This window comes from Heptranchias perlo, unplaced genomic scaffold (genome assembly GCF_035084215.1).
Source record: "Heptranchias perlo isolate sHepPer1 unplaced genomic scaffold, sHepPer1.hap1 HAP1_SCAFFOLD_60, whole genome shotgun sequence".
In the NCBI taxonomy this organism is placed as follows: Eukaryota; Metazoa; Chordata; class Chondrichthyes; order Hexanchiformes; family Hexanchidae; genus Heptranchias; species Heptranchias perlo.
This window is the reverse complement of record NW_027139623.1, coordinates 4,247,501-4,261,872: the sequence shown is the minus strand read 5'-3', so window position 1 is coordinate 4,261,872 and position 14,372 is coordinate 4,247,501. Positions and strand designations below refer to the sequence as shown.

The 14,372-nt window shown below is 46.3% G+C and overlaps 1 protein-coding gene across 1 annotated transcript in view; it reads right to left on the bottom strand.

The window, feature by feature from the left end:
• The window catches only part of LOC137316691 (zinc finger protein 585A-like), a 221,997-nt gene that overhangs the window by 201,072 nt on the left and 6,553 nt on the right, over nt 1-14,372 (bottom strand). The window contains exon 7 of the mRNA XM_067980536.1: nt 12,011-13,260. Within this exon, the coding sequence (XP_067836637.1) occupies nt 12,011-13,260 (1,250 nt within the window). The remainder of the gene's footprint in view (nt 1-12,010; nt 13,261-14,372) is intronic.

Below are 14,372 nucleotides of genomic sequence, written 5' to 3'. Positions count from 1 at the left end.
GCCAGGGTCTGGCCCATTCCCCGCTGATCCGCCGTCACAGTCGCCAGAGCTATCCACCACTTTGTCTGGAGGTCCAAGGTAGAACACGTCCGCAGGGAACCCATGTACAAGCCCCCAGGCAAAGGGGGCAGGGTGTCCCCAACGCCGCTCTGATGCTGATGGCCACTTTTGTGTGTGGCTGCCTCGGGATATGTGTAGATCCCGAGTACATAAAAATACCAAGTGTCACTACATGCTGAGTTTCTACCAGTCCACCACACTGAGAAGGCTGGGTCTGGCCACGCTGGCTGAGCAGATGCAGGACGTTCCGTCGAGCTGGATCAGTCGGGGACGTTCCTGAAGACCACAAGACCGTCAGACAGTGGTCAGCACGGAACATTCTCGGAGTCCTGCAAGTAAAGGGAAGGGTGGATCCGATCGGGCAGTTCCCCGACCAGACGGTCGATGCCATTTGGCAGATCGTCTCGTCGCCAGAACTGACCAACAGGCGCCAGGATGTAGCCTGGATGGTGGTGAGAAAGGATCTCCCAGTGTGGTCCGTCCAACGCTGATCTAATCACAGCACCACAGCAAGCTGCCCTTGAGGCTGCGGCGAGGAGGAGGGCATCGTCCATGTCCTGGTGGGCTGCCCCTTTGTGCAGAATTTGTGGCGAGACATGAGTTGGTATCTGCCCCGGTTCATCCCCAACACCTTAGTAACACAGGACACTGTGCTCAACAGCTGCTCCGCGGGATACACACCGGGACAGGTATCAACTGCTGCTGGAAGACAATCAACTCGGTGAAGGAGGCCCTTTGGTCCGCCCGAAACCAGTTGGTCTTCCAGCTGAAGGAGCTGCCCATGACCGAGTGTTGCCGACTGGCACTCTCCAACGTCCAGGATTTGGTGCTGAGGGACGCACAGAAGCGAGGTGCTGCCTACGGGATGGCTCTATGGGGAAAGGCCACGTTGTAAGGGCATTTCACCTTGTATTGTACAGCATGTATTAGAAGATATGTACTGTGTGTTGAATTGTAATAATGAGGTCACAGCTTGTACGATCTGTATTGTAATGTTTTGAACGGTAATTGTGACATTTACATTGAAATGTATGTATTCTTAAATTTTATGAAATAAAGAATAGTTTGAAATTTTAATAAACTATTGGGCTACAGATACACAAATCACTAAAAGTAGTGACGCAGGTTAGAAAAAAGGCAAATCAAGCACTGGGGTTCAATTCTAGAGGGATAGAATTGATAATCAAAGAATTATGTTAAACTTGTGCGGAGCCTTGGTTAGGCCACACTTGCATTATTGTAAACAGTCTGGGCTCCATATTATAGGAAGCACAGAGAGGCATTGGAGAGGGTGCAACAATGATTCACAAGGATGATACCAGAACTGAGAGGTTATCCTTATCAGGAAAGGCTGAACAGGATGGATCTCTTTACTCTAGAAAAGAGAAGACTGAGGGGTGACCTGACAGAGGTCTTCAAGTTAATGATAGGTTTTGATAGAGTAGACGTAGAGAAAATGTTTCCACTTGTGAGGGAGACCATAGTTAGAGGTCATAAATATAAAACAGTCACTAATAAATCCAATGCGGTATTCAGGAGAAACTTCTTCACCCAAAGAGTGGTAAGAATGTGGAATACGCCATCACATAGTTGAGGCAAATAACGTAGATGCATTTAAGGTGAAGCTAGATAAGCACAAGAGGGAGAAAGGAATAGGGTATCCTGGTCGGGTTAGATTATGGGAGGGAGGAGGCTCATGTGGAGCATAAAGGCTGGCATTAATCAATTGGGCCGAATGGTCTGTTTCAGTGCTGTAGTTTCGATGCAACTCAATGTACTATTTTGGGGGTGGTGGAAGAGCAGAGGGTCCTGGTAGCGCAAATTCACAAATCTTTGAAAGTTGCAGGGCAAGTTGATAAGGCGGTTAAGCAAGCGTATCGGATGCATGCGTTTGTAAATAAGGGCATTGAATACACAAATATGGAAGTCATGTTAAACCTTTCCAAATCACTGGTTAGGTCTCAGCTGGAGTATTGTGTCCAACACTGGGCACCACACTTTAAGAAGGATGTCAAGGCCTTGGACAGGGTACAGAGAAGACTTACCTGGGTGATGCCAGGGATGAGGGACTTCTGTTATGTGGAGGGATTGGAGAAGCTGGGATTGTTCTCCTTAGATCAGAGAGGGTCAAGGGAAGACCTAATCGAGGTGTTCGATATAATGAGGGTTTTTTATCGAGCAAATAGGGGAAACTGTTTGCACTGGCAACTGGATTGTTAACCAGAGGTCATAGGTTTAAAATAATTGTCAAAACAACTAGAGGGGAAATGAGAATATTTTTCACACGGAGTGTTGTTAAGCACTGCCTGAAAGGATGGTGTCTCTTTTAGAGACTGTCTTCGTGTCAGAGACTCAAAATTCATATTGTAACTGGGAAACTGCAGGAACAGAGTGAAACGGTTCTGCTTGTGTCCCTGGATTCAATGCACAATGTGGAGAAATCTGTAAAATTTATAAATGAATCGGCAGGAGTGAACATGGTCAATACAATTATATGAAAACTGTAAATGGAGCCGCTCATTGTTGGACCAGTCCTTTCTGAGCACAGCTTTTAACTTTATTCCTGAGAGAGGTCTCATTAAGACAAGGTTCTGAACTTTGAGAAGTTTGTGATATATCCACGTCATCACTTACATTTGGGCAAAGCTGCTGAAGAAATGTGTTTGTTCAAATGACTGTAACTAATAGCAATGATCAGGGGTATAACCGTGTCAGTGGAGATTTACCCCCTGTATAAATCAGGGATCGCTGTAATGAATCCACACAGAGTGCCTGCCGGAGCTGCGGTTTCCAGGCCAACAGACATTACTGCTTCTCACAGAAATGGGATATTCAATAATGTATCAGATAGAATGTATTTATTATCCTGTCCTTGCAGCCGTTGGAGTTCCAGGTAAGCCATTATCTCAGCTGTTCATGGTCTAAATCGGTATTAACTCTGCTGCTGTACTTGGCATTATTTTTCTCCCATCGTGTATTATACAGTGGACTGTTCTGTTCTATCAGTTGATCGATTGTCCCAAGTCTCTGCTATTGTTGTCTTATAGCAGCTGCATTGTGTGCCTTATGATCTTGTATATCCAACCCTGGCATTGTTACTGGATTATTCTCTGTACTGAATGTATTGGAATCAGGTGTCTGGGCTAAGAGCTGGTCTCAGACCATCAGGAGCTGTGAACAGTTTCATGTTGTGGAACTAACCTGTCCTGGAATATTTTTTCATCAATGTGTTTTCAGTGATTGATAATGAGACAGCTCACGGTCTCGGTGTCACAAGGAGGCGGCGCAATGTCCTCCCTTCCCGATAACATGGTACGGTTTAACAGGGATTTCAATGTATTTATTGGTTATCACTGTTATGAAAGATAATTTCATTGTGTGTGTATCTGACACCGCTTCAGATGTCTGGCTACTGAAATGAGTTTGCTGCTGATTCTTTCACATCTCATTCTCTGCTTCACTGTCGATGAATTCACTGTAAAATGCAATGTTTTGAGGTTATGTTGTATCAGTTTGCACTTTATCTGATGGAATCATGAGCCCTTCCATTTATCTGCAGACTTTCAGCAGCAGCGGTGATGTTGGCGTTTTGTTAATTGAACAATGCCGCCATCTAACGCTGTACTTTGTAATTACAGGAGAAGGAATTTCAAACATTGTGAGGTGTGTCTGGGAGAGGGTTTCAATTCTGTTTATTCCATGCATTGTAGGTGAAGTGAACAGTGCAGGTGAACAGGTGGAGATTTGGATGATCTGTAGAAACATTAAACTGTTCACAGAGGCTTCACCATTTAACAAACTGACACTAAGAACAAAATCGTTTGAACACGGGGCTGGTGAAGGGAAAGCAGGCGCAGGATGTTCGGATTTACTCGGATGTGAAAAGGGGCATTGAGGAAGAGAGTAGAGAGAGTGCGGAGAAATAGAGAGGAGCGATTGAGAAAGAAACTGAGCAGGAAAACGAGAGATAGGGGGAGAAGGAACAATAGAAAAAGAGAGACAAGGAGAGAGATACACAGTCAGAGAAGGAGAAAGAGGGGAGAGAGAGAGAGAGCAGCAGCGGTGTGAATAATTCATCGGAATGAACTGTTGAAACTTCCAGTACAATTATGAAGTGGAAATGTGACTTGAATTTTTTATCAGGATGTTGTCAGATTGTGAGAGTTTTATTGTACTCTCTCCTGGTGTGTTTATCACTATCAGCTCCTAGTTCTGTTTATGTGAATGTTCCTTTTACTTGTTTACTGATTGAATTCATAAACATAATTGAAATGTATTTAAAGAATAGGATCAGTGATTTCTTTATCGCTTTGAATTATGGGGATATTGTATTCCAGAAGCTATGTGTCAGTTTTATTCAATAAAGAACGAGGCGAATTCAATGATTGTGTTTTAATGTAATTTTAGTTGAATATGCAAAGTAAATTTATTGAACACATTATGTAACCAACGAACAGTTCATTGACACCAATAACCAAAGAAATTAATGGTTGAATTCATTAATTGGATTGTGTGAGCTGGACCTTTAGATTAGATTTCCTCCAACACCCTCCTGCAGTCTCTCCCTGTGAATCCCAGCCTCTCCTCCCACGGCATCGAATCCTCCATTTCCTCATCCGTTCCCTCAGTTCATTCGCTTTCCCAAACTATCAGCTACTGATTCCCCTCCAGCTCATACATGTCCTTTTCCTTGGTCTCCCGCCCAAACGCACTCGCTCGCTCGGCCTCCAGTTGCCTCTTCTAATCCAATCCGAAGCCTCAAACTCACCCCCACGGATCTTGGTCTTTCCCGTTTTGTGCCAGCTCCAGTCGGCTCTCTCCACCCAGAGCAACAAACCTCCCCCTGTCCCCTCACCTTCTCGTCCCTCGCTCACTTTCCCGTCCATCTGGAGCCCAAATCCGGATTTAACCTGTTGGAATCCCGGTGTTTAAATCCCTCCTCCCTTCCCCACTGGCACTGCCCCCTCACTCGGCCCTTCCAGTGGATCTGGTGCTCACTTTATTCACTCTCTGTATCAATTTCCCAATTCATTATTGATCATTGTGTTTAAAAACATTTATCTGTCCGAAAGCGCTGCCCAGGTCAGTGAATCAGTTTCCACCGTTTGATGCAGCAACAAAGCTGGAAATTTTACACCAGATCCTGTCACACTGCCGCCTTGTCTCCAGGTCTGATCAGTAATTTCTCTCCTTCCGTTTCTCTCTCTTACAGTTAACTTGGTGGCGATTGTGATCCTGTCCCGAGGAAAGTGCGGACTCTCCAAATGTATCACTCGCTACCTGGTGGGAATGGCGGCGGCCGATCTCCTGGTCGTTATCACTGATGTCATAATGTGGCGCATTGTTGAGATTTATTTCCCAGTTTTATTCTTGAACATTACCCCCGTGTGTCGTCTCATTGAAATACTGAGTTTAATTAACACGGCGGCCTCTGTCTGGTTCACTGTCGCTTTCACCTTTGATCGATTTGTGGCCATTTGTTGTCAGAAGCTGAAAACAAAATATTGCACCGAGAAAACGGCGGCTGTTGTTATCGGGGTGGTGAGTGCGCTGAGCTGTTTACTGAACATTCCCTGGTACTTCGTATTTGACCCGGAATATATAATGGACAATATACCCCGGGGTTGTGTCTTTAAACCGACCTTTTTCACTTCACCCGCATGGGCAGCTTTTGACTTGTTTAATCTTGTGTTAATGCCTTGTCTCCCATTCATTCTGATTTTGCTTTTCAATGTTCTCACCGCCAGGCACATTTTAGCGGCCAGTAGAGTCCGCAGGGGACTCCGGGGCCGCAGCAATGGAGAGAATCACAAGGACCCAGAGATGGAGAACCGAAGGAAATCGATCATTTTACTCTTCAGTATATCAGGCAGTTTTATATTGTTATGGAGCACTGGAGTTTTTTATGTTATCTCTCTGCGTATAACAGACGCCCAGTTCTATACGGTCAGTGACATTGAGTCAGCCGGATTCAAGCTTCAACTTCTCAGTTCCTGCACCAACACGTGTATTTATGCTGTGACCCAGACTAAATTCAGAGAGGAGCTGAAGAACGGGGTGAAATACCCACTGAATCTAATTGTTACATTAGTTAAATCATAGAAACGTCTGAAGTCTTTCCATCCGAAATTAAATAAAAAGTTAATTAGAGTCAATTAGAGTTTCACGTTTGGCGGTGGCCTAAGACGGGCGGTAGCGGATCGGGCGCCCGTTATTCACCGCGCCTGATTTTACTATCTATTGACATCAATGAGTTCACTAAAGTAACTGATATCAATCGAATACTTGAAATAAATTTGGAAAAAAGCAGACAGGAATTATATTTTACCCGACAAATGCGGTGTTTGTGAAATGATACAAGATGTGATTCTAACATGAAATTATTTGCTGTTATTAGTCTGGAAATAATATGATTTCAATATTAAATGTTTAATCCTGAAATGAATAAAATCAAATCCTCCTTTTCGATTGATGATTATTTCCCATCATACAGACTGCCCGGTGGGATGGACTGAGGGTGAGCTGTCAGGGTCAGACAGCGTCCTGTTCATTGGGACATTTGTTTTGACCAGAACAGAATAATAATGGACCAACACCCGGACCGTTACTGACTGGTAAAATATTAATGTAATTTCAAATTCCAGTGGGGAGTTCCGGAGATCGTTTCCTCTGTGAGCTGCTGTTCAGCAATGTTTACTCACTGCAGGGAGTTTAATTGGACATGAGGCTGGGCCTGGTTACACAGATCTATGAGGAAACCTCCTGATACATTTCTGAGATGATCAGGGGCCGGGAGATTTCTCACGGCCGCAGCAGGCCAAGGGAAAGCTCTCCTGCTCATCCTTACTCCAAAAAATATAAGTTAAAAATAAACTTCTCAGTGTTCTGCATCACTCAATGCCCATCGATAGGGCGGCTCCTCCTCCCATTCGTCACCAAATTTAAATACTGTCCCAGATACGTCATAATACTCTGATTTACATATTACACGTGGTCTGACCCGGAAACAGGTGGGTGTTGCTCCGGCCGCTCTTCTCAGGACCCGACCCACGATGGTGGAGGCAGGAACTCCAACGTTAAAGGGGCGGTAAGTGACCTGACACCATTTACTAGCCTCGACCAACCCATTTCCGCCAGGCGGGGATAGTTAAAATCGGCCACACCTTTCCTGACCTCCGCCCTAATATCAATCTTCGAAGACCACAAGCTGGTCCATTGTCTCAAACTACACCGGTTCACAACACGTGGAGGGAAATTTTCACCATCGCTGGGGGCTGAACCGATGGAGTGGATCACCGCCGCCCCCCCCAACCCCCCGCTGAAAGAACCGGCCCGATTTTAATTTCTGCTCCCTCAGTTTACCGCCCAAGCAGTGAAGGCGAAATTACCCCCTACGTCTCTGACCCCAAGCTTCTACAGGTGTGTGAAAGACATCAGACAGTGTTTGCCAAACACTAACATGAATGTGGGCGAATGGATCCATGTATTCGGGTAAAAGGTGATAACCCCCATCCACAGAGACAGGATCCCTATACCATGGAGTCGAAGAGGGGTTCACCCCCGACAGCAGTGGGACACACTGAAGCGAGGTGCGGCCCAGGCAAAGGCTCTATGGGGAAAGGCCACTGTGTAAGGCTATTTCACCTTGTATTGTACATCATGTCCGAGAAAATATATACTGTGTGTTGAATTGTAAAAATGGAATCGTCGTGTGCACAATCTGTATTGATTATTTTGAATTGTAACTGATATTTACATTGAACTGTGTGCATCCATAAATTTTATGAAATAAACTATATTTTGAAATACAAAAAAAAGTTCCAGTCTCGCCGTCTCTGTTGTTATTGGACAGTCAAGAGAGTAAACACTGCCAGACTGTAAAGATGCGGGGAGTAATACAAAGAGCATCTATTGGGACTGTCGAGGAGCAAAGGGGCTTTGGTGTCCAGGTGCACCAATCAGTAAAAGTCCATTACTTTTACTGGCGAAGTTTGGAAATCTAGTGCACATGTATCAAAAACAACATTGAAGATCCCAATTTCGAGGCTGTCATATCCCAAGGAATAGAAAGATATGCTGTTAGGGTTAGATGAAGAAGGGTGACAGGAGGCTCATGTAGAGCATAAACACCGGCCTTCTGTACATTCACTTGGCACCAAGTGAGAATTAGGAGAATTTTCTTGATGGTGAGAAACTAGGGACTGTAGAGGAGCAAAGGGGTTTAAGTGTCCAGGTACACCAATCACAAAAAGCGAGTGCACATGTACCAAAATAATTTTAAATTTCGAGGCTGTCGTATCCCAAGGTACCACTATCAGGTACTTCGCCAACTCTCTGGAAATTGCTGATACAATCAGGCCCCACAGTCTCCCTCGCTGGTCCATTCCATACATCTGCATTAAAAAAAGGTACATTCAAGCATTCTGCTCATCCTATGCCCCAGGGAGAGACGACTAATAGTGGCGGGAGGACCCAGACCATCAGCCTTATGTGAGTTTAGACATTTCTGTTTTAAATTCAGATTATTGTATTTGCAGTTTTTTTTTCCCTTTTTGGTACATTTCTAATTTTCTTTCATTCTTGCACATTTTGCATTTTAAACAAATTCTCCAAACCCTGTGCGCAGTGAGTGCTGAATCCGGGCCCTTTGATTGACAGCTCTCTCCTCCCCCCGTCTCCTGGGCTGACACCTTCCACCACGTGACACTCTGAAGCGTCACTCACCTTTGCGCGCTGACGTCACGAGGCGTATGCGCCGCTCGGGCCAGAGGGATGCCGCACATGCGCCGCGCGGTTCCTGTGCCGCGTTCCCTCAGCAACAGGCCGGCGCCGGGAAGATGATGGCGGGCGGGCGGTGCTGTGGGCGGGGGCGAGGCCGACAGAGGGAGGGCCCGCACCCGGGAGTGGCCTGAGAGGGGAGGGTGGGGAGACGGGGGGAGTTACTCGGGGCCTCCTGAATCTCCACTCTGGCAGCGCCCGGTGTCGAGCTGGGCTCGGGGGGGAGTCACTCTCCCGCCTCCCCGTCAAACGGGCCGTGGGTCGGAGCCCAAAAATGAGCGAGAATCAAACAGCACAGAGAGAGGCCGCTCGGCCCATCGCGCCTGTGCCGGCTCTGTGAAAGAGGCCGCTCGGCCCATCGCGCCTGTGCCGGCCCTGTGAAAGAGCGATCCCATTAGTCCCACTCCCCCCTGCTCTTTCCCCACAGTCCCGCAAATTTCCGCCCTTCAAGGATTGACCCGATTCCCTTTTGAAAGTTATTATTGAATCTGCTCCCACCGCCCTTTCAGGCAGTGAATTCCAGATCAGAACAACTCGCTGCCTAAAAACATTCTCCTCATCTCCCTCTGGCTCTTTTCCCAATTCCCTTCAATCTGTGTCCTCTGGTTACCGACCCTCCCGCCAGTGGCAACAGTTTCTCCCCATCGACTCCATCAAAACCCCTCCTCATTTTCAACCCCTCTATTAAATCTCCCCTTAACCGTCTCTGCTCCAAGGAGAACAATCCCAGCTTCTCCAGTCTCTCCCGGTAACTGAAGTCCCTCATCCCCGGTACCATTCTGGTAAATCTCCCCTGAACCTTCTCTGCTCCAAAGAGAGTAATCGCAGCTTCTCTATTCTCTCCACATAATTATTATTATTTATTAAGTGGGTTGTGCTGGGTATCTGGAAGCTGTAATTCGGTGAGTAGAAAGCAGTGGGAGGATAAGTCTGCAGATTGATTTTGGGAGATGGTGAAGACGGTGATCGTGGATTCAGACAAAGGAGGGAGGTGGTCTTTGAGACCGTCCGTGCTCTGTTGTAAGATCTCACTGTGTGTGTCTTGTTCCAAAAGTTCCCATTTGTACCTGTGACCTGACTGGCGAAGTCTGCGAACTTGACTGCTGCTGTGAACCTGACTGTTCCTCCGCGGACATCAGTGTCTTCCCCACTTGTCTGCCGGGCAGTGAACCGTAAGTTTCTGTTTGTGTGTTACTACATTGGCTCCCGATCCGACAAAGGCTCGATTTTAAGACACTCATCCTCGTATTCAAATCCCTCCATGGTCCTCGCCCCCTCCCTATCTCTGTAACCTCCTCCAACCGAATTAATCTCCACCGACAACCCCATGTCACTCCACCCGATCATGGATTCTACCCCACCCATTTATCTCCGCGCACAGCCCATATACACTCGACGCACAGTCAGTGCTGGAACACTCAGTCTTGTTATACACACAGTCAGTGCTGGGACACTCTGTCCTGTTAAACACACAGTCAGTGCTGGGACACTCAGTTCTGTTATACACATTGTCAGTGCTGGGACACTCATGTCTGTTATACACACAGTCAGTGCTGGGACACTCAGTCCTGTTATACACACAGTCAGTGCTGGGACAATCAGTCCTGTTATACACACAGTCAGTGCTGGGACACTCAGTCCTGTTATACACACAGTCAGTGCTGGGACAATCAGTCCTGTTATACAGTCAGGGCTGGGCTATTCAGTCCTGTTATACACACACTCAGCGCTGAAACACTCAGTCCTGTTATACACAGTCATATAAATAAATAACTGGAAAAAAAGAATGAAATCTCCAGGACCTGATGGTTCTTACCTCACGGTATTAAAGGAAACGGGTGGGGAAATTGCAGATGCATTAGTCATAATTTCCCATAGCTCTCTAGACTGAGGAATTGTGCTTTTGGATATGAAATTTGAAAATGTCACTCCGTTATTTAAGAAAGGAGGGAGGGAGAAACCAAGAAAATATAGACCTGTCAGTTTAAAGTCAGTTGTTGGGAAATTACTGAAATCTATCATCAGAAACAAAATGAGCTGTTCAAAGAGAGTGAAGATGGATTGTGAAGGGCAGCTCATGTCTGAGTAATCTAGTTGAACGTTCTGAGCTCACTAACAAGGTGGACAGGGGATTGAATATGGATGTTGTCTATATGGACTTCCAGAAAGCATTTGATAAGGTTCAGCACAAGAGATGAATGAATAAAAGTGCACAAAATTGAAAGTTGCTTTGTGACTTGGGTTGGAATTGGTTGGGTGGTCGGAGAAGAGAGTAGGGATAAAGGGAATGTTCTTTGATTGGCGAATTTTAAAAATCGTATCCCCAGGGATCTGTACTCAGCTTTTCACCATATTTACCAATAACTTGGATGAAGGAATAGAGAGTTGTAGATCCAAGTTTCCAGGTGACACTAAGTTAGGAGGCACAGGAAGTGCTGTAGATGGGAGCAGGAAGTTACAAAGAGACAGTTTAAGTGAATGGACAAACTGTGGCAGATGGAGTTCAATGTGGGGAAGAGTGAGATCATTCACTTTGGATGCAAAAAGGAAACATTGGAGTATTTTCTTAAAGTGAGAGACTGGGAACGGTGGAGGAGCAAAGGGATTTGGGTGTCCATGTACACAAATCACTAAAAGCTCGGGCACAGATAAAAAAATCACAGACTAATGGAATGTTGGCCTTTATCTCGAGGACTGGAATACAAAGGGGAGGAAGTGATGCTTCGGAACAAGAGGGCATAACCTTAAATTTAGAGCTTGTGCATCTAGCATTGAAATCAGGAATGTCTTTTTCACTCAAGGGTAGTGGAAATCTGCTCAGGCTGATTGAAGTGGACCCTGTGATATAATAGAATTTTCTGTCCTGTCAGACTTGGACATCTTGTAGATCCATCTTTTAAAAAGGTGGAGGAACTCAGTTCAAAGATGGATTCCACTCACTTCATCATAAGTCCTCAAACTGCTTGTCTTATCATCGAGCTATCAAGGACTAGAAAAACTGTGTTTAAAAGAAAGCTGATTTATTTGACATTTGTACAGAATTCTGATACTGCAGTCCAGTGAAATGGATTATTAACATCAGAAACAACCCCCAACTGCCAGAATGAACACGGTTTACTCCTGAATGCGATTAACAGCAGTGATAACAGCAGAATCCAACCAATGCAGTCACATGTGAACTCGCTGGTGTATTAGTAGGCTGGTTGACAGAGTGAATCCCTTCCCACACACGGAGCAGGTGAACGGCCTCTCCCCAGTGTGAATACGTTGGTGTCTCAGTAGATCCCTTGTTCTTTTAAAGCTCTTCTCACAGTCAGAACATTGAAAGGGTCTTTTATCAGTGTGAACATGTTGATGTTCACTGAGGTGGGATGAACGAGTGAATCCCTTCCCACACACGGAGCAGGTGAACAGCCTCTCCCCATTGTGAATATATTGGTGTGTTTGCAGGTTGGATGACTGACTGAATCTCTTCCCACACTCAGTGCAGGTGAACGGCCTCTCCCCAGTGTGAGTACGTTGGTGTGTCAGTAGATCCTTTTTTCTTTTAAAGCTCTTCTCACAGTCAGAACATTTAAAAGGTCTTTTATCAGTGTGAACAAGTTGATGTGTCAGAAGGCTGGATGAATGAGTGAATCCCTTCCCACACACGGAGCAGGTGAACGGCCTCTCCCCAGTGTGAATTCGCTGGTGTCTCAACCGGTGGGATGATCGAGTGAATCCCTTCCCACACACGGAGCAGGTGAACGGCCTCTCCCCAGTGTGAACTCGCTGGTGTATCAGGAGGCTGGATGACTGAGTGAATCCCTTCCCACACACGGAGCAGGTGAACGGCCTTTCCCCAGTGTGAGTGCGTTGGTGTGTCAGCAGATCACTTTTTCTTTTAAAGCTCTTCTCACAGTCAGAACATTTGAAAAGTCTCTTATCAGTGTGAACAAGCTGATGTTCAATAAGGCTGGATGACTGAGTGAATCCCTTCCCACACACGGAGCAGGTGAACGGCCTTTCCCCAGTGTGAACTCGCTGGTGTGTCAGCAGGTTGGATGACTGAGTGAATCCCTTCCCGCACTCATTGCAGGTGAACGGCCTCTCCCCAGTGTGAGTGCGTTGGAGTTTCAGCAGCTCATTTCTGCTTTTTGAACTCTTGTCACAGTCAAAATATTTAAGAGGTCTCTTATCAGTGTGAACAAGTTGATGTTCAATGAGGCTGGACGAGAGAGTGAATCTCATCCCACACATGGAGCAGGTGAATGGCCTCTCCCCAGTGTGAACTCGCTGGTGCGCCTGCAGGTGGGATGACTGAGTGAATCCCTTCCCACACACGGAGCAGGTGAACGGCCTCTCCCCAGTGTGTCTGCGTCGATGAATTTCCAGCTGGGACGGGTAATTGAATCCCTTCCCACAGTCCCCACATTTCCACGGTTTCTCCATCCTCCGGGTGTCCTTGTGTCTCTCCAGGTTGGACGATCAGTTGAAGCCTCGTTCACACACAGAACATGTGTCCGGTTTCTCCCCGCTGTGAATGGCGCGATGTTTTTACAGGTTGTGGAACTGGTTAAAGCTCTTTCCACAATCAGTGCACTGGAGTTTACAAAAGTCCTCACTGTGAATAAAGAATAGAAATTCAGAACAGGCAATTCTAGTTTCTATGGAACATTCTTCCTGCTCATTCCCCCAGACTGTAAATCCCAGTCTCACACACTCACCCTCCTCCCTCTGCTGGAACCCAAACCCATCGCACCATCTCCAACATTTGGGTTGGGTTGGAGGCCTTGAATCTGAGTTGGGAAATATAATTGGAGAAACATGATTCAATTTAGAAACTAAACTATTCAAAATCAAAGAACATGGATTATTGTAATTAATATAGTCCTTTCACGCCTAGTGGGAAAGAAGTGATGTCTGGGCTGCGGATGAGTGTTTGCGCCCGGTTACACAGCGTGTCCCTCTCTCTCCGCTTCAAATTCGCTTCCTTTGGCTCACGGCCTCATTCACGCATCCAGCTGACTGCAGCCCTTTAAAGCTCGACTGGAGTCATCCTTTGTTTATTGACTTGACCCATTGCCACCCACCTTGCCTTGCAGCTTCATCCCTTTTTTTGCTTCATCACTCCTGCCCTCCACCCTATCACAGACCTTCCCTTTTGTTCTTTCCCTCCCCGCCCCCTCTTTCCCTGCCTCTCTCCTTGCTTAAAAACTGTTAATTCTTTCACTTCTTCAAGTTCTGACAAAACCTTAACACTAATCTGAAACGTTAACTGTTTCATTCTCCGCGGATGCTGCCTGACTTGCTGAGGATTTCCAGCATTTTCTCTTTATGTTTCACATTTCCAGCATCCGTAGTATTTTGCTTTTGATTGGTGAACCTCGCCCTTTCACACCCCATCACAGAAATATCGGCAAGAGGGTTTTACAATGGCGGTAATCTTACCCAAAATGCCCCGCGTGGTAGAATACGGTCTATCTCAATTCGAAGGGGAGCAGCGCGCAGCCGCGGGAAGGGCCCGTGGCCAGAGCATGCGCGGTTCTGGTCGG